Below are 22,142 nucleotides of genomic sequence, written 5' to 3'. Positions count from 1 at the left end.
TGTCCTGTGAAGCCTTGGTTTTGATGATCTGTTCTCCAGGCATGATATACATTGTTCAAGCTTTTTATCAAAAAGATCCATTTCAGTGTCAGACATGGATTATTTTTAAAAAACAATGTGTGACAATTACTTTTAGACGAACGTTTTAATTTTCAAAGTGATTTTAGTATATGTATCTATTTTATTTAATATTTTTTGTGCTGTAATCATTATGCAACCACAGTATCAACCCCTGTAAGTGTTCATCAATACATTTTATGTAAATTGTTAAGATTCCTCAGACCAGTGTGTGTTTTAAGATTGAACGAGGCTGATGATGCCCAATAAATAGTGGGCGAAATATGTACCTTTAAAATTCTGGTAATTTCTATGTGTATTTGACCACACAATAGTGGAATAAATTGTATTGAATAGGTGCTATTAAAATTACTCATTGGGTAAACTTTGTGATAAGCTATTTTTCAATATGGAATAATGATGAGAATAATGGTTTGTACACTAATTAACTCGGACATTACTTCTACCACTGCATCGTTTCATGTCCTTTCAAAGTAAAGAAGCATGCGCGGGAGTAAAGCCCTACAGAACCGTTTTGTGTCTTCTGTGAGGGTCAAGGCCATTGGGCTCAGGACTGCAGGACTAGACCAGATGTAAATAGCTGTATTGCTAAACTGAAGGCTGCAAACTGATGTTTCCTTTGCCTTAGTCATGGCCACAGCTCCAGCACATGCAGTGAGAAAGGGAGAGCACAGTGCTCTAACTCTAAAGGAAATCATCAAAAATCAGTTTGCCACACCACTGGAAATTGGACACTACCAAATCCACAAACCACTACAACATCCATTGGTAAGAGCGACGTTTCCTCTCCAGATTTCACAAATTTGCTGAACAGCGCAGATGTGGATTACTGGATCTGCAGAAATTAGCAAGCTTACCAGAGGAGTTTTCGACATAGTTAGCCAGTAAGTTAATTTATTAATTTGACCACCTAATCAATACAATAAATCTTGTCTTTGTTGAATTACATAGACATGTTAAGTAAAATGGTACATGTTTCGCCTTACATACAGGCATCATCAGCCATGGGTCTAACCTTGAAATAAAATCAGGCACTTGATTCACATATAAATAAAATAAAACTAATTTATAAAAAACCTTGAAGAGACATGAAAAAAAAATTAACATATGGTAAAGACTAGTACAGTGTTGGTTTAAAAGATATTGCTGTGAGTGAGAAGTTGACAATTGGTGAAAGTATTTGCAATATTGACATTGGAAGACTACTATTGTAAGTAAAATGAGTGAAGCAACAGTTTGTTATAGACAAATGGTAAAATTGCTATAAAATGATGTTGACCGACTAGCGGTTAGAATTAGATAATGACGAGAATGATGATCAAAATGGTATTTTTTAAAACATAATGCTGAATAAAATAATGTTGACAGATGGTCAAGTGACCTGTAATTATTTGTTTACGTAAGATAAAAGTCAATAGCATATGTTGAAGTTGTGGTTCACTTTGATGAAGTACGAGGTTGTAGTTGAAGGTTAATATACGATGTTTATATTGGACCTCTATGGACCATCTCATTTGATACAATGCTATAACGTTAAGAATATGGGTTTATTGAATGCTGGTCGAAAAGGCAATGTGACAGTTGAATGTAGTTAATATGTTGAATGTTGGATCAGAAGTGGAATCATTTGACAATGGTGAGGGTAACTTGTTATGTTATGAGCTAAAAGCTATTGACAACTGTTGAGCTCGACTCGTTGGTATATTCTTCACATAAACAGATTTCACTGCAGCAATAGGGGATGTATGTGTGCATGCGTGTGCACACACGTCTGCCCATCCAACCCTTGTCTCGTTTTTCTACAGGGTCGGTTATAAAGTGGGATGAATCTTTGTAGCAAGTTTTTGTGACTGGATGCCCTTCCTGACATTAACTTCATCAGAGTAGTTAATGAGATGAAATGAATGACATGACATGATAATAGGAAGGGAAAGGACGAAAACTATTGTTGGCATGTAGCCTGCTCCTGTCGAATAGTACCAATGGGTCTGCTCAAAGTTTAACTTCGCCATGCGACAGACAAATCACCATGAACAGTGTCGTATACCCTCACTTTATATGAACACTGCGGAAAGGCTTGGAATTTCCAGGCTTTTAGCACACAATCTAGTGATTAGAAATTGTATGCCACCATCTCTCCTACCCTGCTGTCCAACATTCTGATGGTTGAAGATATTTTCGATCAACAGAACTTGAACTGGCTAATAACTACGATATCAGACCATATGGACTTGATGCCTTAATTGTCATGGTCACCAGGCGGGCTAAGGAGGAAAATATGGTACCTCTTTGAATTTATGCATCCCTCCTCTTCAGACTATTTAATTGCCCCCCCCTCTTTTTTCTTTTTTTTTCTTTCAACTCTTTTGCTCTTCTATTACATTAGAGATCAGTAAAATTTTAGAAATGAGATGTCATATTTTACCTTTGTGTCTTTCTTTGAGCATTAAATGTAATGATCTGAAAATAGTAAGATAATGCAAAATTTACAGTTAGAATTAAAGTTGTTTGTGCTGCAATTTGTATGGAATAACTGAATTGCTCAATATGTAAACAAGAATTCCTTCCTTCTTCACTCATTCAAAATTTTATAATGTCAGGTTTAAAAAAATAATTTTTCACCTAATATCCTTGATTGGCCAGTATATAATTACTTTGGTATTTTGAACATAGTTTGTATTTTTATTATCAGCTTTCCAGACCTATATCTTACTAACGGGGGTTTGAAATAATAAATATTTGTTTTCATTAAAAGCATAATGGAGAGAGCCTGTAACTCTTGAGCAAATTTATAACTCTTTCTAAAATATGAATATACAGTAGTTGTGGAGTAGGCGGCATGCGCAAATCTAAGTAAAAACAAGAAATTTATTATTCCACCTATTCAATAAATTTATTGGTTTTACTTACATTTGATCTTCAATACAGGTTTTTAAAATGAGAATAGTCACTTGCAATGCACAAATCTATCGGCATGTACATTGCTTAAGGGCATACGATGGATTCCCTGAGAAGCCTGTTTTGTTTTTACTCTCCGAGACTTAAGCAGCAGTACGGGAGAAGTGCGCATAGTTCTTGACCTTGCAAGCAGCCTGCTAGTGTTCAGCCTAGCATTTGCTAGTCTGAATCTCAGCTGTTAAGATGGCGAGACAGTTATTTTCATATGTAAAAGTTGTTTTAAGTACAAGTCTGCTCTGCGGGCACGCGATGAATTTGTTCAGCAATTTCCTGGTGAAGTGTGCCGCCTTCACTAGCACAGATACATGTAATTGTAAATAACTTGAAACTACTGGCTCAGTGCTCAATAAAAAAACATGTGCGCACGTGAACAGTTTTAACATTGTTTAAAACCTGCTGATCCAGTCCCAAGAGTGAGGTATTTTGAGTGGTATCTTGCATCATTTAATGATCATTTATTCAACCCACAGCTTGTGTTCTTTTCAGATGAGGCCTGGTTTCATCTTAATGGTCGTGTGAAAAGTCATAACTCTCGCTATTGGTGTGCAGAAAATCTTAATTGTGTTTATGAAGTTCTTGATAATGATAGGAAGATTGGTGTTTGGTGTGCTGTAAGTGAAGGACAAATAACTGAGCCTATTTTTTTTTTCAAAACAACAGTAAATGCAGTGTGTGATTTTTACTTGTTAGGTTAACTGAAAGAAAAGTGTATCGAACAAATTCTCACACATTGAAGGAACTGAAAGAAAACATGACAAATGAAATCAGAAACATTGCAGTGGCAGAACTCGCTCGCGTCAGCCAGAATGTGGTTACCAGATGCAATGCCTGTATAAACTAGGAAGGACGACACTTCCAGCATCTTTTATTAGGTAGGATTTCATATAAGATTCTATACACGCTTAATGCCATGCACACCATTAGTTCGGCTGAGGCAGAGTACAAATACCATGCGCTCGGTCTGGGTTTATATGAAAGACCCTGTATATATTTAAAGTACCATAATCATTCAGGTAGGCCCCTTGAGGTGACATTATCAGTACAACTTGATCTTTCATTTCTATTTTTTATTGTTACAACTTCCCCCATGCGGAGGCTGCCACAAGGACAAAGTATGTCGACTACACAGTATTTTGTCTTCTAAGTTACTCTTGACTTTGCTAGTGGACCAGGTAGAAAAATCACCACAAGGCTCAGGAATAAATTTGCAATATGGTTCTTCAGATGTTATATAGATGATTACGGAGTATGGTCACTGAACCTCGTATTGCGGCGATAGCGATGTTGTGAAGTCGTGTCCGGCTGAGACCGAGAGAATCCCATAGCTGTACAATAAATTTAGGAATTGTGCCTCGAGCTCCGATCATGAGTCCATGGACAGAAATATTGTCTAGGTGATATTTATCTTTATATTAGTTCACAGTTGGCTGGTAAATTGACTTCTTTTCGGCGTCCACCTCTTCAGCCTGGCCAACGTGCGACTCGAAGCGTATCGTGGGATCTAGGATTAGTCCTTGCTTGCTAGCTGATTGAGAGGCTATCATGTCAATACGCCTGTTACTCCCATCGGTAGCTAGGCCAGAGACCTCTTCGTGCACCGTGAAACCGTGATCCCTCAGCGAGGTCGCAATAATGTGTCGTATTGTATGATGGCGGGAATTTCTCAATACCTCCCCGTGAGGGCAGGCTCCCAGGACATGGGCAAGAGTTTCGTGCTCTCTGTGGCAACGCCGACAGAGGGTGTTGTCCTGGGACCTTCGTGGCACGGAGCTAACGGCGCACACATTCGCTGCCATCTTGATGGCCTCTCTCCATTCCGCACAGGATAAGCCTTGGTGATCTCTTATCCATTGGTTCCCTGACGTGTATTCCTGGAAGAATCCAACGCCCTTTCCTTTGAGCGGCAACTTCGTCCATGACTGAACTTCTCTGTCTCGTAGTATCTATCGGACCTTCCTTACATTGGGAAGATGGGTATTTTTGGACATAATTTGATCATTCATTTCTATGCCTAGATCTTGCAAACAAATAGAGAATATATGGCTATGTGAAGAACATATTTTTGACATCTGTAAAAATACATTTAAATGCTAAAAGTCTCAGTTATGAAGACTGATCTTTAACATGATGGTAACAATCGGGATTCTGTCCACCACCATAGCTACTGAAGGTAAACGCCTAATCAGCTGTGCCACACAATCCATAATGAAGTATTTCTAAAATCTTTCTACATAGAGTGCAAAATACATTACAGTCATCCATTGTCTTGAAAATGGAGGTTGTAACTTAAGAATGTTGCTCAATTTGGTGTGTGTAGATGCTGGAAAAATTTCCTGTTACGAATGATCCATTATCTTTTTGCCGTAGGTTAGCAATCTACATTTTGCACTAGAGTACATTTTGGAGATAATATATTTTCTTATTTAGCAGACTTTAATTAAATGAAAATGGAAAACCTTAGCATTTAATGAAAGTGTAGTTCAAGACAGAGCTGGAGATTATTATTTACTATTTCAAACTTTATTTCAATCCAGGCCACAGAACTTCTGAAGGATTACGTGCCAGGCAACATCGAGAATTCTGCTAAGATGGTTGTTTTCTTCTGCATACTGGAGGAATCTATGGCTTTGGGTGACAGGATTCTAGTGTTCAGTCAGTCACTGTTCACCCTAAACTTGATAGAAGATTTTTTGCAGCGAACAAATCTTCCTGGTAGACAAGAAAAGTGGGCGCGAAATTGGAACTATTACCGTAAGTAGTTACCTGTTACGTTTTGTTTCTATTTATTGTTCAGTGTACCTCAACCTGCCAGAGTGAAAACTTATTTTTCTATGCATGTTTTATTTTGTACTGATTAACCTGTTTTCGGTTAAACTTTAGAAGCATTCATTTATATTGTGATTTTATATTTGAATAAAAACTAGTGTTCTGCATATTTATTTGTTTGGCTAAGAACGTAGTTGTTACAGTCAAGGCAATATTTTCTAACAGTGCTCACTTTTACCTTAAGAATATTTAAATTATAATAATATCAACACAACTTACTCATACCTAAATAGATTTTAAACCAACAGTATAACTGACATTGTTACATACTACCTTACTAGTATTTTTATAAATTACTTAACCAATCCTGTTTGGTATAACATGAAAATAGATGACCACATACTTTTTTTATTTTCACCCATCATCAAGAGTTTAAAAATTCTTAGGTTCATCTCGTTGTTGACTTCAAATTTAATTATATTTTGATTTGTTCTGTAGCACATTTTATAGATTTAAATGCATCCATTAATACAATCAAACTTTACTCAGTATCTGTACATACAATTTATTTTAACAATTGAAATGTTTACATTCTTATGAATCATCAGTAGCTTTACACTATAGTCTCTTAGAATATGCACAAATACCTTAAGGTTTTGTCTACAAAATCCTTATGGAATATGCATTAGTCATATCAAAATTGTATTTATTTACTGAGCACTGTACAGTAAATACAAATACAGCAGTAGTCATGTGCCATGCATTGAATGAGGGCAGCGCGTGCATGATTAACGTGGAATGCACTGATCAATCTTTTTTAAATTTATGTTGTGAAAATGCTATACTATACCTCTAAAGTTTAGAAAGAGAAAACCGTTCCATACAAAGTCTCATTCACAAATTGTGGAAAATACTGAAAACCCTGAATGATAAATTTGAGAATAATGAAAAGTTCAACAGCTGTAATAGTAATCCTGATCTATTACAGTCTAGTTTGTAGTTTGTTATTTTCACCTGACACATTCAACAATCATGTTGCCTGTTCTTGATCCACAATATTTTCTCTCATTTTTCCTTCAGATATCCTGAGAAATGATATTCAGTCTGTTTACGTGCAACAGACATCCAACTAATGGGCTTAGGAAGGTGTTGCTTTCCAGCCTATTTCTGTGTAGTGGGAGTAAGGTCTTCTTCCTTTGCAATTGAAGTATTGGAATGCTTCTATTTCATTTCATTTTCAATATTAATGAGGATAGGTCTGGTGCGTGGTAGACAGCACATCAGCTTTGTGATGTCTGAATGCATGTTCAACTGCATCATTTCTCATGTTGGTTCATATGACAGTGAGTTATGTGTTTCTTTATTGTGGTATTATACTGAGCTTGATATTTCCTATATCACACAGTCTTGCAAGAACAAGGGAATAATGTCATTGAACAGCACTCTGGCGAATAGCGATTGGCCAATTTTCAGTATATCATATTTTTTTTCTACCGCTTTTTCCCACACCTGTGGTGTCGCGGGTGCAAGCTGTGTCACATATGTATTTGGCCCTTCTTTATGGCTGGATGCCCGTCCTGATGCCAGCCCTATACAGAAGGTTGTAATCACTGTTGCATGTTTCTGTGGTGGTTGGTAGTGTAGTGTGTTGTCTGAATATGAAGAGGAAAGTGTTGGTACAAACACACACACACAGCTCCCAGGCCAGAAGAATTAATCAGAGGCCATTAAAATCTCTGAACCAGTCAGGAATGGAACCCGGGACCCTCTGAACCAAAGGCCTCAATGCTGAACATTCAGCAAGAGTCGGGCAATTTCCAGTTTATATCATATGTTAAATATGTATACCATTGTACTTTTCCTTCTGTCTTTAGAAATGTACACATTTTTAATTAATGCATGCAAGAGAATTAGGTGTTTTGCAATTCAGTAGTTCTACTTGCCAGATTCAGTACCTTCCCAACAACATTGCTAGGACCTTCTGTGTAAATATACTGTGACTTTAGGTTCTAAAAAAATGTTACCAAGCCACCTAAAAATGTAATCATGATTGATGATTAAGGATTAATCGGTTTCAACCATCAGTCATGACTAATGACTGATCATTCTGTCATGTTTTACAAAACTGAAATTGTGTATGACTACCTTTTTGTATTTTGTATAGCTTAAAAATTGTTTACAAAATTCATTGCAGTCAAATACATATCTTAACACAATATAGGAAGAAGAGAATTAAAGTAATTTAAATTGCTCTTTATGATAACTCATTTTTCAAACATATGAGATAATTTGTGAGATTTTTGGCGAGTTAGTCATGGTAGTTGTAATGTTATCAAGGAAATGCTATCATGAATATTTTTTTTTTGCACTTTGAGTTTCTTTTTTCCCTCCTGTCATTGAAATGCCAGGTCTCTTCAAGTAAATAACGTTGAAGTCATTGTGGTTGAATTTTAAATTTATTGAATGTAGTTCCTTGATGTGTTTATCAAATACTTGAAATGAAACCTGCTGATGTGAGTTAATCATACAATGTAAAGTGCTGGTGATCATAACAAGCCTGCATTTTTTATATACAAGAAAAATTGAATTCTATATGAAAGTAAAATTATTGGAAAGGTACATACCACTTCTATAGAATAACATGACCCACAACAATGTGAGTAGCACAAATCAGAATCTTTAAATTTTTTGTGACTTATGTATGATAGAGATGGTGATTTAGGATGTTGACGCAGTCTTTTATGATATTTACTGTGATGTTCTGTAAAGTAGGGTGATGAATACCCAACCCCTTCATGAGACTCCATGTGTACTAGGTTACACTGCCTCTGCCTATTACAGACCATCTATCTGGATGGAAGTTATAGTGTTTACTGAGGTATGGGATACATGCTTTGTAGATGTTCCTCTTTTCAAAGTCAACCTCATTGGCTTGTTCATCTATCTCCAAATGGACAGCTGGATCGACCACCATGGCATCTGTGATTGTTAAAATTGCTGTGAAAGTGTCGTTTAGTATACTGGAAGAAAGAGCTGCAGAATTAATGGTAATAATTGATGGTAATAAATACTAATATTGTAAACATCTTTGTTAAGAGATAAGGTTAAGTAACCTTGATGGAAGTTTTCTTGTAACTTTATGATTTTAGATCAGCCTGTTATATGGTCCAGGGGTTTCCTCAGTTGAAAATGGACTTTGGATGACAGAACTGAAGAAGAGAAACATTTCACTGATGGATGTTGGCTACACTGATGAGCCAATAACTGGTAATTGTGAACACTTAGTATCAGGACTTGTTACACTTGAAACCTGCCTGGGTTGGATGTGAAAAGTCTCTCAGAGAGAGATTAATTATCCGAATACGGCCATGATGTTGACGTCAGTGTTCACTAAGGAAGCTGATGTTTCCGTTCTGTGGAGGCTGGATTTGATTAGGATCACTGAGGCAGCTGAAGAGGAGTCAAGGTTTGAACAAGAATTCTCAACTAGGCAGCATTTTCTGGAAACTTTAAAAATCAATTATCCGGGATGGTATGAAGTTTGTTTACCTTGACTTGAAGGACACCCATCTCTTCCCAACAATAAGGACCTTCAGATGATACAGATGTTGATTCCCATAGGGAATCTGAAATATTTGTTCCGAATGAGTAAATTTATAATACCAATATAAATGGTCCGTTATTGGACATTATAAATTTTCCGGCTAACTCATTCCTGGTTGCCAGCATTTCGGCCCCCGTGTGCTAGGCTGGGAGCATCAGTTGGTACCTAGCACACCTACCAAGACGCATGGCCAGTGCATACCGTAGAGGTCACTACGTAGGCTAATTGTAGTCACCGGCAGTGCCAATGCACTATGAGAGCATGTATATTGGTATTATTATTAAGGACCTTGCAATGAAAAGGCTACAGAAACATTCAAAGAAGCTTGTCATATGATCTTTTTATGCACTATGAAGAAATCCTACAACAATGGACGAGTGAAGGGATTATTGAGGAGTTCCTACAGAAGAAACACGTTATGCATATATTTTACCACACAGACCTGTAGTGCAAGCAGTACAACTTGGATCTGACCTGTGTTTGATGCTTCTGATAAATCTCATAATCAGTGTTCTCTAAATGAGTGCCTTGATAGTGGTATTAAAGTGATTAAGGTGATCCCAGTGGTCTTGCTAAAGTTTAGGGAAAAGAAGTTTGGAGTAATAGCAGGCCTAAAAAAAAAAGGAATTTCCTATGTTTTCTCTGGTGGGATAAAAGACTGAATTTGATAAAGAGGTTTCATCACACCAGGGTTATGTTAGGGGTTGCTTATAGCCTTTCCTTGTTGGGAGCCATCATTGGGTCCCATACTAGAACTGATTTGGATGATCGTGATGGGGTGTAACAACTGATCAGAAGATTCTACTAGGTAATGCTGTAACGTAAAATCTCTTGAGGATGAGCTATGACAGCTTCAGAAACCACTTAATTTATGAACAAAGGACGTTTTGAATTAAGAGGGTGGGAGACTTTTTTGAGTGAAAAAGATTAGAGCTCCTCGTCCTGTTCCAGAGTCGTATGGGACACAGAAAGTGGTGCCCTGCAGCTTAATTTATCGTGGATCAGAATGGATCAACATGAAGTTTGTCATAAAGAGGACAATACTGTCAACAGGCCTTTTGACCTTGTTGGTGCTACCTCACCTGTGATAGTATGTCCTAAGGTACTGTTCTAAAGAACCAGGCAGTTGGTAATTAATTGGGATATTAAGGTCACTAATGAACTCAAAGAAGGATTTTTAAAATGGATCGATGAACTCCATATTTTGGCCAAAAAAGAAATTGAAAGTGGTAAGTACAGCTACGAAAAACATAAACTGTACTACCTGCACTTCCTGCAATGCATGTTCAAAGGTTTATGCCACTGTTACGTACCTGAGAATAGAAAGAAATGGCTATGTCGTGGCAAGTTGTCTTGCTGCCAGCATTAATAAGAGCACGCTTGACAAATTCTGTGGTAGGACCACCTTAGTGGAGTGGTATAAAAATATACAAAATTGGTAATAACTGGGGTTCTTCAATCTGGCAAAACTAATTCAGTTTAACATAAATTTTAAAAAAGATCTGTACCAACAGGGGAACTGTAAAACAAAAATGTCACCTGTTTTATGATATACAGCATGATAGTTCATGAAACATCCTTTCCATGCAGAATTAACAGGAACCTGTTTCCTGTTAAAATTTACATCATTAACGTTCTTTAACCAGAAGTGCGAGATTCAATCCCTTGATGGCACATTTCTGGACATCGTTCCTATTTTGAAACTTTCTCTCTTCAGACTCCTTTACAGGCCTTGGAAGTTTCTAGTAGGAATTGTGAAACAGACTGTGAACATTTCATTATGTTAAGTTACATCCATGAGGTGCAACTGTGTCAAATTTGAAACATAAGTGAAAACTGGTACAAGATAGTTCCTGCAGTATTCAGTGAATTTTAGCATATCGCAGTAACATAAATCCCTTTCAGTACTTTGCAAATGTTGAAGGGGCATGATTTTGTGTTACAGGCTTGGATGGAAGCACTAGTGCCCTAGAACGTGAGAAGTTAATTAATGAATACAATTCAAATCCTAACATTCACTTATTCTTGGTATCAACACGAGCTGGCTCATTGGGAATTAACCTGGTGGGTGCAAATCGTGTTGTTGTGTTTGATGCATCATGGAATCCATGCCATGACACACAAGCAGTGTGCAGAGTGTACAGGTAAGCAGAAGCTTTAAAATATATTTGTCATAAAAGTATGACATGTTGGTTAAAAATAATGTTTGAGTACTTTTATAATTTTGGCGTAGTCTAATTACATCTACCTATGTTGTGATTTCTTGAATGTTAATAATGTGTAACATGTATTTTGGATTTATTTTAAATGTCAGCCAAGCATCATCTCAGCCATTAATAGAGCACGGATGTTGACGACCTAAAATGTATTTAAAAAACCTTATAAAATGCCCCAGAATTCTCTTTGAATGGTTGCAAATGTAAAAAAAATAATAAAAATGATCAGTTTCATAATAAGTGTCTTAGACAAATAATGAATAGTGGTTTGAAGAATTGTACTGTAAAAAAGACATTCTCTGTATAGAATTAGCGTGTTACTACTGACCTATTAATCAATAAATTGACGATTATCACTTTGTTATTTTCATTTCTACTAAAATAATATGAAAAAATCTGGCATTGCAATAAACCACCATAGTTATCCTCAAGTTATCGAAAGCGAAGGAATGGCAGTTATCAGCTAATACTATTTTGTACTTTCAGAAATTTCTTTCTACTTCCACTGATGTAAATGGGAGCACATTTGAAATACACTGTGTCACTTGCTCTTAAATCCTCTTCAGAAATATCAATTCTGAAGTTTTCTCGTGACAAATTACTGCCTATTTGGCACACTGTCTGATACCCTTTTTTATCCACTACAAGCCTTATTTTCTGTTTGACTGTGTCCCCAAGTCTCATCTCTTACATTTTGTATACAATCTTCAGCATCCCTGGCTAACTCTTTTGACTTGTCCAGTACCATGCCACTTTCTTCTAACAAGTTAAGGTTTCAAGAAAAAATATTTAACAAGTCAATTTACCTTCCATTTGAGGATCAGAAATCAAATGCTGTTAAATGCTGTTCACTACTTATCTCACTATCTGAAAATTGTCACAATTGGATGGTGTTATGCATCACTTGACCAAGCGCCAAAAGTAGATTTTGAGATATTGACACAAACGCAAAATCCTTTGTATTAATTCACATTTTCTGTTAAATGTGAGGTATTCTATACCAAAATGAAGACAGAAACATAAATTTTCTTCTTAATGTATAAAATTTAGGGATATTTGAAGTATATTGTCGTAATCTGAGATAATGGCGCTTGGTCACTTGATGCTTTATTGCGGTTACCTTAGTTTTTTGTTTAGCATCACTTGACCAACAAATAAAACTGTCATTTAGTGATCGAATGGACTTTCAAAAATTCAGTGCAGTGTAAAATATGATACTTGTTAACTAATGTTATTCCTTATTTAAGTTCAGGATTAAGTTATACATAACAGAATACAACATGACATAGAAAAACATGAATTTTAGAATATAGTATAGAAATTACACTGGTGTAACATAATGCAGGATTTTAAGAATTTTCGAGTTCAAAATCCATATTTCCACAATCAGACCCATCTATATCATCGTCTATTCCAGGTTCACTAAACAGGTCCTTATAGAAAGGCTTAGCATCGTTGGGAATTCGCTTCATGAGGGAGCGCAGGTCGTCCAGTCTGGGGAGGGGCGGCTCGAACCACTATCAGACGCCTGCAATCATTCCAAAACAAAGTTCTCCGTATCATCACCAACGCTCCTTGGTACGTCCGAAACAAACAGTTACATCGTGAACTTCAGTTAGACACTTTGGAACACGTGATTTCAATGCACGCCAAGACGTTCTTCAAGAAACTCCAAAATGTGCCTGGTGCTGTGTTCTTCGCCCTTGGAAAACGATCCACACTTCCACGACGGATTAAAAGTAGACTTCCTCAAGATCTTTTACTTTCGCCAAGAGAAGAATCTGAACATGAACAGTGAATGTTTGTGTTTATCAAAAATAAAATACATCAACGTGAACGAATTTCCACTCGAGTGCTATTGATGCTTAGTGCTTCTTTTATTCAACTGCCCATTTACTTCTCAATGAAATATTAGTATAACAAGCATTACCAAGAAAATAAGAGTTACCTTGCCTAGAAAAACTGGAACATCTCTTTGTGTTAGTGACCAATTGATTTTTATTTTTTTAAATTTTATTATCCGTGTGTGTATCTTTTCCAGCACTTTATTACAAACTCTCCTCACTTATTCTAGTTACAGAAGGGCCTGCAGGAGGTCGACTTCAAATCTCGTCCTTAGTAAGTGATTATTTTTGCCGTGTTTTGTTATGTACTAAGATTTTTGTTTGTAGTTTGTTTGGTTGTTTTTATTTTATCTCTTGTCAACAGTAATCTGATATAGCATGTATTTATGCTGAACGATTAAGTACTACATTTAAAAAAAATTTACAAGTGTGTTTAACAGGATATTGTATCGTGACATATGATATCTAATAGGTGTAATGGTAACGGGCCACATCAACTTACCACAAATTCGCATAATGTAACCAAAGAATTTCGGTCATCTGTCAATGAACTCAGCGTTATGAAGCTGTTCGTCGACTGCCAGTGATCTGCGTTTATTGAAATGGGCGTAGCGTTTGCAGGTGTGATGGAACCCTCTAAAATATATTTGGACTCCTAAGATAGGAACGTATTTTAAATACATAAAACAATACATATAAGCTCTGATTTGTGAATTAACAGAAGATTATTGAAGCATCTGATTCTAACAAGAGAATTCGCTCAGACCGTGATATATGAGGATAACGATCCATTGCTATGTTCTTAGACTTAAGTACTTATTACCACAATGACGGATTTCAGTGAATAGAGAAAGAGTAGGTTAACTACAATGATGACACATTGCGGAGAAACAATGCAAATTCGAAAGCTGTGTAACAAGGAAGAAAACCTGCTCGTGAATCTGCGACACGGGAATCCACATTTAGCATCATACGACCAAGTGACTGCACGCGTGTCGTGTGGTCATTTGATGCGTAATTCAGACTCAGAAATGGTGGTTGGTCACTTGATGCAAAACTTCAATTTAATGATTGTGAGGTTGGCGTTTGGTCAAAATGCATTTCCTGCGAAATCATATTGAGAATAAAAGTCCGAACCATAACCTATGTAAAGTTTACACCTTTCGCTACCAGATGGTGCAATAATCTAAAAAAATCGATTTTGGCGCTTGGTCAGTTGATGCATAACACCATCCAATTGTACGTGCATGTAGTCAACCAGGTACCCCAGTGTATTAAAACTGGTGCTGGGGGTAAAAGTACACCTGGTCTTGTTTTTGAATTACTTAGTTCGGTGCTTTGACAAAGACTTTCTTTACTGTGGAAACTATCTACTTCAGAAAATTTTGATCAGACCTTTTCTGCATTTGGATGAAAAGCCTGGGCCAGACGAGTAACATGTAAAATTATCTGATAGATTTTGCTGCCCTTGCCATGTAAGGAACTGCATCTGTTAGGAAGAGGAGCTCATTCTCATGTATTCCACATGTATTATACACATGGATTTATCGAACAGTGTGGTTAACCACCTCCAAAACCTCTGAGGGCAGAAGAAAAGTTTGTCCAGGATTATTAGTTTGTAGGGTCCCTCTCACTTCATTACCTACATAACGTTCCTCTGAATCTGTAAATGATATGTCTTTTTTTTTTTTCTCATTCACATATTCGCGTATTCAGTTTAATGTGTCTTCATAACATTGTGATAAGTAGATTTATGCAAACTTGATTCATCTGGAATTGTATAACCAGTGTGACATTCAAGGAAATCACTTAATTTAGGATTGCTTGGTTTTCCTGGCAGAATATTTGTACTAACAAACTTATCATCATCATTATTTCCCCTTATCCAGCTCCTGCCGGGTCGGGGTATTTATGGTACTTCTCCATCTTCCTCTTTCCTTCCACCATTCCTCTTCCATGATCTTGTCCCAGTCTAAATTTTGTCTTCTTATGCCACTCTTCACTGATACAATCCATCTTGTTCTAGGTCTTCCTCTTGCTCTCTTGGCCTTACACTTTGCCTCCAGCATCTGACTTGTAATTCTATTCTCCTCCATCCTCTTTACATGTCGAAACCACCTTAGTTTATTCTTTTCAACTCTCTCATTTAGCTTTCATATCCCAACTGTGTTCCTAACATCTTCATTTCTCACTCTTGTCTTTCCTTGTCTTTCCTATCATACTTAAAAATTTCACCTCACTGGCTTGAATTCTACTCCCCTGCCTGCTAGTCAAAGTCTCAGCTGCATAAGTCAGCATGGATACATAGTACATTTTGTACATCATCTCTTTACTTTTCCTTGGTACTTCTTTGCTCTAAACAAGTTTTCTACACTTTGGCAGAATGCATTACTCTGCTGTACCCTCCTGCTTATTTCCATGTCCACCCTAGCATTTTGCATTAATTCACTTCCTGGGTATTTAAAGCTGTCCACAGTTTCCAGACTCTTGACTTCCAATTTTCACAGTGCCCTTTACTCACCTTTTGCCTCTCGACATCACCATAGTCTTGCTTTTTTCTGTACTGATTTTCATGCCATACTTCTCAATTTTTTCGTTCACAAAATCTAGTTGTTGCACTTCTTTGCTGTCCTTTCCCCCAGATCACATCATCATCATCATCATCTGCAAACAGCAGTATCTTCACCTCTTTATCTTGATAGGGTTCCTTTGTTTCCTTTACAATTTTGTCCATGACCATAATAAACAAAAGAGGTGACAGCACACTCCCCTGTCTTAGTCCAGTGTTAATCCTAAACCATTCTGTCTTTCCAACTGGAGTCAGTACTCTGCTAACACAGTTGTTGTACATTGCTTACACCATTTCTAACATTTCTCTTCCGAGTCTCTTTATAACCATGGTTTCCCAAACCTTCTCTCTAGGAACACTATCATATGCCTTTTCTATATCTATGAAAGTCATGACCAGATCCTTTCCATATTCCCAGTTCTTTTCCATCAGCTGTCTCTTGCTAAAGATTGAGTCCACTGTAGATCTTCCACTCCTGAAGCCATATTGTTCTTCTTGTAACTCTCCTTCAATCTTCCTTCTCATTCATATTTCTAATATCCTTTCCAGTATTTTAACTACCTGCAATATAAGTGTGATTCCTCTATAGTTATCACAAACTTTCTTGTCCCCTTTCTTAAACACTGGTATTATTATACCTTTTTTTCCAGTATTCTGGTACACATTTGTGTTTCCACATACACTTTAGTAGTCAGTACAACCATTGCATACCAACAGGTCCAGCAGCCTTTATCATTTCCACACTGATTTCATCCATCCCTGTCGCTTTTCTCATCTTCATCTTTTATACCCCTAACTCTACCCCCCGCATTGTTATATTATCCTCTGTTGTTCAGTCCTCACACTGTATTGCTTCGTATCCCTTGTATAGTTGTTCACATTCAATAGCTTATCAAAATGCTCCTTCCATCTTCTCTTTATCTCTTCTAGGTGTGCTAACAGTTCCCAATCTTCCTTTTTCACCAGCTTTGTGGTAATTCTTTCTGTCCTCTTACTTGTAAGTCCATACAGCATCCTTTTATTGCCACTTACATCCACTTCCATTTTTTGTGTAATTTCTTCCCAACTCCTCTTCTTTTCTTCTCTTACCACCTTTTTACATCTCCCTTTACTGTTGAGATACTTTCTTTTGCTTTCTTCTGTTTGATCTCGGTTCCATTCTTGCCACGCTGGCTTCTTTTCTTTCATTACTTTCCTCACTTCCTCATTCCACCACAGTGTCTCCTTTTCTTTCACTCTTGTAGATGTCCTGCCACAAGCACTCTCTGCTGCACTAACAAATGCCTTTTTAAAATTGGCCTACTCCTCTTATTTTCCACTTCAGTAACTGGGATTTGTTGCTTCAATCTCTCCTGGAAATCTTCCTGTACATTTTTGTCTTTCAATTTCCATACTTTTATTTTGCTTTCTTTTATCTCTTTTAGTTTTCCATTTTTTCCAACTGTAATTTTGCCACCACAACTCTATGGTCCCTATCAAATGCTTCTCCTGGTAAAGCTGCCACATCCATCAACTTCCTGCGATTTGTCCTTTCAACCAAAAAGTAGTCGATTACTGATTTTGTTCTTATGTCACCCCACCCATATCTCTTAATTTTCCTGCTGTTTTTCTTTCGAAACCATGTATTCCCCACTATAAGTCCATTCCTTTCACAGAAGTCCACTAGTTCCTCTCCTTCATAATCCTTTTTTTCCCATATCCATCTGGCCAATGACTTCTTCCTTTCCTTGTCTCTCATTTCTGATCTGTGCATTCAGATCTCCCATAATAATCACTTCCATACCTGAAATTTCTGTCTAATCTCTCCAAGAATCCTTCAATATCTTACACTTATATGAAGTCCATCACTTCATTCTTCATCTTTAGTCTAATCTTCATTATTCTGTCACTCACACATTCTATCACTTCAACATACTTCTCCAATTGCTTTGAAATAATTAATCTCACTCCGTTTATTGCCTTTTGGCCACCACTCCAGTACAATGTGTATCCTTTCCTCAATTTCTTCCGTTACCTTTCAATTTCACTTCACTCAGCCCCATCAATTCCACCTTCTCCTTCTCCATGAAATCTAAGACTTCCTCCGCCTTTCCTGTCTGGGTCATAAGATTTACTATTGCTATCTTAATGTTGACACTAGCGGACTATCCACTTTATTCTTCATAAAAGGAAGTTTACGTGTTACTTGATGTCGAAGCCGTTTCTTTTAACAGTAATTTGGACACTTTCCTTTTCTTCACATTGTCAACAGCTCAACGAAAGTTTTTCGCATCCAACATGCATGGTGTACCATTCATTTGTAGTGACCTGAATCTTACACACTTTAGAGAAAAATACAGTTCCACCAGTTGGGAATTTGTTTTCACAGAATTCTGACACTTACTGTTTTTAAAGACTTGCAGTTTACTATTTATGTTTTGTAATTTCAATTGCACTACACAAGAAAAAGAGAGAGAGAGAGAGACGCGCGCACGCCTACATTTCCCTCTAAAAGTCCTATAGTTGCTGGCTAACTTAGTGAACGAGCACAGCTTGTGTCAGAGCTGTCAACACTTCTAATAAAGCAAAACTCAATGTAAACTATATGGCACTGAGGGGAGTATCCTGGGTTCTTTGCTGAGACTGACATAATCTACTTGTGATCATGAAGAAATTGGATACAAACTGTACTCTATACACAAATGCATCGTTGTCAAGAAAGATTAAAACTGCTGCATGGATAAGAAATAGGTAATGAAAACAGATAAGCTGTACAGAACTACAGCACATACAGTAGGTTAAGCCTATATTGAAAAACAGAGCTTAATAGCGGAATGTAGAGAGAGAGTCTCTTTATCAGTGTTAAATAAATTGGTGGAAGTAATAAACCTGAAAACAGAGTTTGAGGGTAGAAGGGATAAGAGAGGTTTGTATTGGTGGGTATTGGGTATTCCGAGGAACAGAGGATGGGTAGGTAGGGAGAATAGTGATAGATGTGTGTTATGTGGAGAGAAGTGGGAGGACCTGCATATTTTTAATCAATGCCGAGCTTTGGAGGAGATAAAGATCAGACTACTAAGTAATAAGGAGCTGGATATTGTAGGGGAAAGCTATAAGATGACATCTTGGTTATGTAGAAAGGAATGTGATTGTAACGGGTGATCTCAATTTACCAAATGTCAATTGGAAAGGTAATGTGAACGACAGGAAGCATGACCAACATATGGCAAATAAGTCAGTATGGGAAGGGCACCTGATTCAGAAAGTGATGGAACCAACTAGAGGGAAGAATATTTTGGATGTGGTGCTGGTAAAACCGGATGAGCTCTATAGAGAAACCGAAGTAATAGATGGTATTAGTGATCACGAAGCTGTTTTTGTGGTAATTAAAATAATGTGAAATAAAGGAAGATACTAAAATTAGGACTATTAGGCAGTACCATATGGCTGATAAAACAGCCATGAGGGAGTTTTTAATAAGTAACTATGATCGGTGGAAAACGGTAAATAAACATGTAAACGGACTCTGGGATGGGTTTAAAGCAGTTGTTGAGGAATGTGAAAATAGGTTTGTACCTTTAAAGGTGGTAAGGAATGGTAAAGATCCACTATATTATAACAGAGAAGTAAAGAGACTAAGGGGGAGATGTAGGTTGGAAAGAAATAGTTAGAAATGGCTGTGGAAGTAAAGAGAAATTGAAGGAACTTACTAGGGAATTGAATCTAGCAAAGAAGTTAGCTAAGGATAACATGATGGCAAGCATAATTGGCGGCCATACAAATTTTAGTGAAAAATGGAAGAGTATATATACTGTATGCGCACTTTTTAGTGATAGATTTTTGTACTCCGTGAGGAGTAAGAAGGGAGCACTGCCGGTTCTGGTAAATACTGCCAACTGAATGGAAATTAAATCTGAATTGAATCGATAATATGATCGATCGATACGAATTTTCTAAACCTTTATTATCTTAACGCCAACAACTGTGTCACACACACAAAACATAATACTATATAATATTTCCCGATGCGAAACGTGTTCCTAGCATTAATTCTATAGTTTGGCTTTGCTGTGTAAACAACAACAGTACGAGTACGTAAAGTGTACGCCAGATGTCGCACAGCAATGATAAGCGATTCTTGGTTTGTGTTTCATAGGTTGCCAATACGAATCTCGAAAGATAACCGAAGTCGACCGATTCAGCACTAGGATGTAAATCTATCGCTAAAAAGTGCGCAGATAGTAGGTACTTTAAGGCAGAAACAGGTTCCAAGAAGGGCATTCCAGGAATCATTAATGAACAAGGGGAGTGTGTATGCGAAGATCTTCAAAAGGCAGAAGTATTCAGTCAGCAGTATGTAAAGATTGTTGGTTACAAGGATAACGTCCAGATAGAGACTAATGCTAAAGAAGTATTGTACCCTCTCGGGCCTGCCCCATGGATTATCACTGACAGCACTCTACACTCAGGGTCTTAACAGGTTCTTCTTGTTGTGGGGCTATTTCAGAAAGTCGCAGGTTTTTGTGTGTGCTGCAGCTAGCTAAGGTGTTCAGACGAATACGTGTCGCATCTGTGGTGAAAACTCGGATTTGGAATCCTATCGGGCGACCTAGTTTCTGAATTTCTGCATTGAGGTTTTCAGTCCATCGCTGTTCAGTTTGCATTATCTATTTTTATAATTTGTACCATGCATGTTAAGACCGTGACTTTGTTTTAGGTTAAAGTTACTCATATTTCAATATGACCTTGAGGTTTGAATTAAGTTTACAGGTAAGGTTGTTTACATCTAGGTTATAATGAAACGATGGAGATATTCTGGATTGGATTTTGTTTATTGATTTAAGTGAACCTGCCTAACTAAGACAAAACCAAAGCGTGACCCTAATTTTAGATATTTGAAATCATTGATAATGACACTAAGACAGCTGATGTAATTCAATTAATTTAGACCTTTTTCAACATAATGCAGTGATCTTGAGTTAATTAATCTTCATTTTGCCAAGAGCTATTTGAAATTACGAACACGTTTACATTTATTCATTAATCGACATGAAATTTGAAATTAATAATTATTTTCGAGATCTCATTTTTAACCCGTTCTGTTTGCCTATATCACCTGTCTGATCATACTCTTTGTTTACTTTCATTGTTATGGGTACCCCTTTTGTTTTACTTTCATACAATGTTTACATTACGCTAAGTTTAATTTTACTCTCATCGAACAAGTCCAGCTAATAATAATGCCTTTTCATGTGATCCCTGTCCTACCTAAAATCAACAATCATCACCATCCTAACTAACTTATGCTGTCCTGATGAGGCTCGTCTCGACGCAACAATAGTTATACGCCCATCCTCGCACATACCTTCGAGGCGTATTAACTTAATACTACTGCATAAAAAGAATAATAAGAAACAACACATGTAAGAACAAGAAATATGTACACTCGAATATCAACAAAACATCACATGATATCTCTACCACTTAAACTTAACTACTATGTCCATGAAGTGAAACACCTAACCTAACCTAACCGATATCATGGCATGTGTCCTCGTGGTTATGTGCGTGATAAGCTTCCTGCATGCTGCAAACATATCGCCATCGTACCAACTGAAAATCATAGTAACCGAACGTAAATTCCGAATATGGCATCCGTAATGTCGTGGTAATCGACTGAATAACCGTGGCCGACATCGCATCGCAATTAATAATCAACATCATCATTTTAGCTTGTACTTACATATGAACATTACAATGTTAGCATTCACTCATGTATGGATATTACAACCTTAGCATTCACTTACACATGGATATTACAATGTCAGCATTAACTTTTACATGAACATCACACCTCCATTTACATGATCTAACTTCACAGTAACATAACACAGTTAAATAGCACGTTCTACGTAACGACTTTAGGATGAATTTTCACTATCACATCTCAGTTTATTGTATAATTCTCATGGCGCAGCACTTTTCACTATTTCAATCACTAAACCTCACATGAGCTCGCACACACATCAAAACCATATCACGATATCACCCTACTCTATATTATTTATCAACACAATAAGTATCACCATCGCAGGCACCTAATACACTTGGCACTCACATCATCATTA

General features: G+C 37.0%; 1 protein-coding gene across 1 annotated transcript in view; it reads left to right on the top strand.

The window, feature by feature from the left end:
* Window positions 1–22,142, top strand: part of LOC136863553 (uncharacterized) — a 452,780-nt gene that overhangs the window by 309,213 nt on the left and 121,425 nt on the right. The window contains exons 15-16 of the mRNA XM_067139933.2: window positions 5,571–5,787; window positions 11,352–11,550. Of these exons, the coding sequence (XP_066996034.2) occupies window positions 5,571–5,787; window positions 11,352–11,550 (416 nt within the window). The remainder of the gene's footprint in view (window positions 1–5,570; window positions 5,788–11,351; window positions 11,551–22,142) is intronic.

Source organism: Anabrus simplex, chromosome 2 (genome assembly GCF_040414725.1).
Source record: "Anabrus simplex isolate iqAnaSimp1 chromosome 2, ASM4041472v1, whole genome shotgun sequence".
Taxonomy (NCBI): Eukaryota; Metazoa; Arthropoda; class Insecta; order Orthoptera; family Tettigoniidae; genus Anabrus; species Anabrus simplex.
Note: the sequence above shows the minus strand (reverse complement) of the source record. Positions and strands in the feature narration are given on the sequence as shown.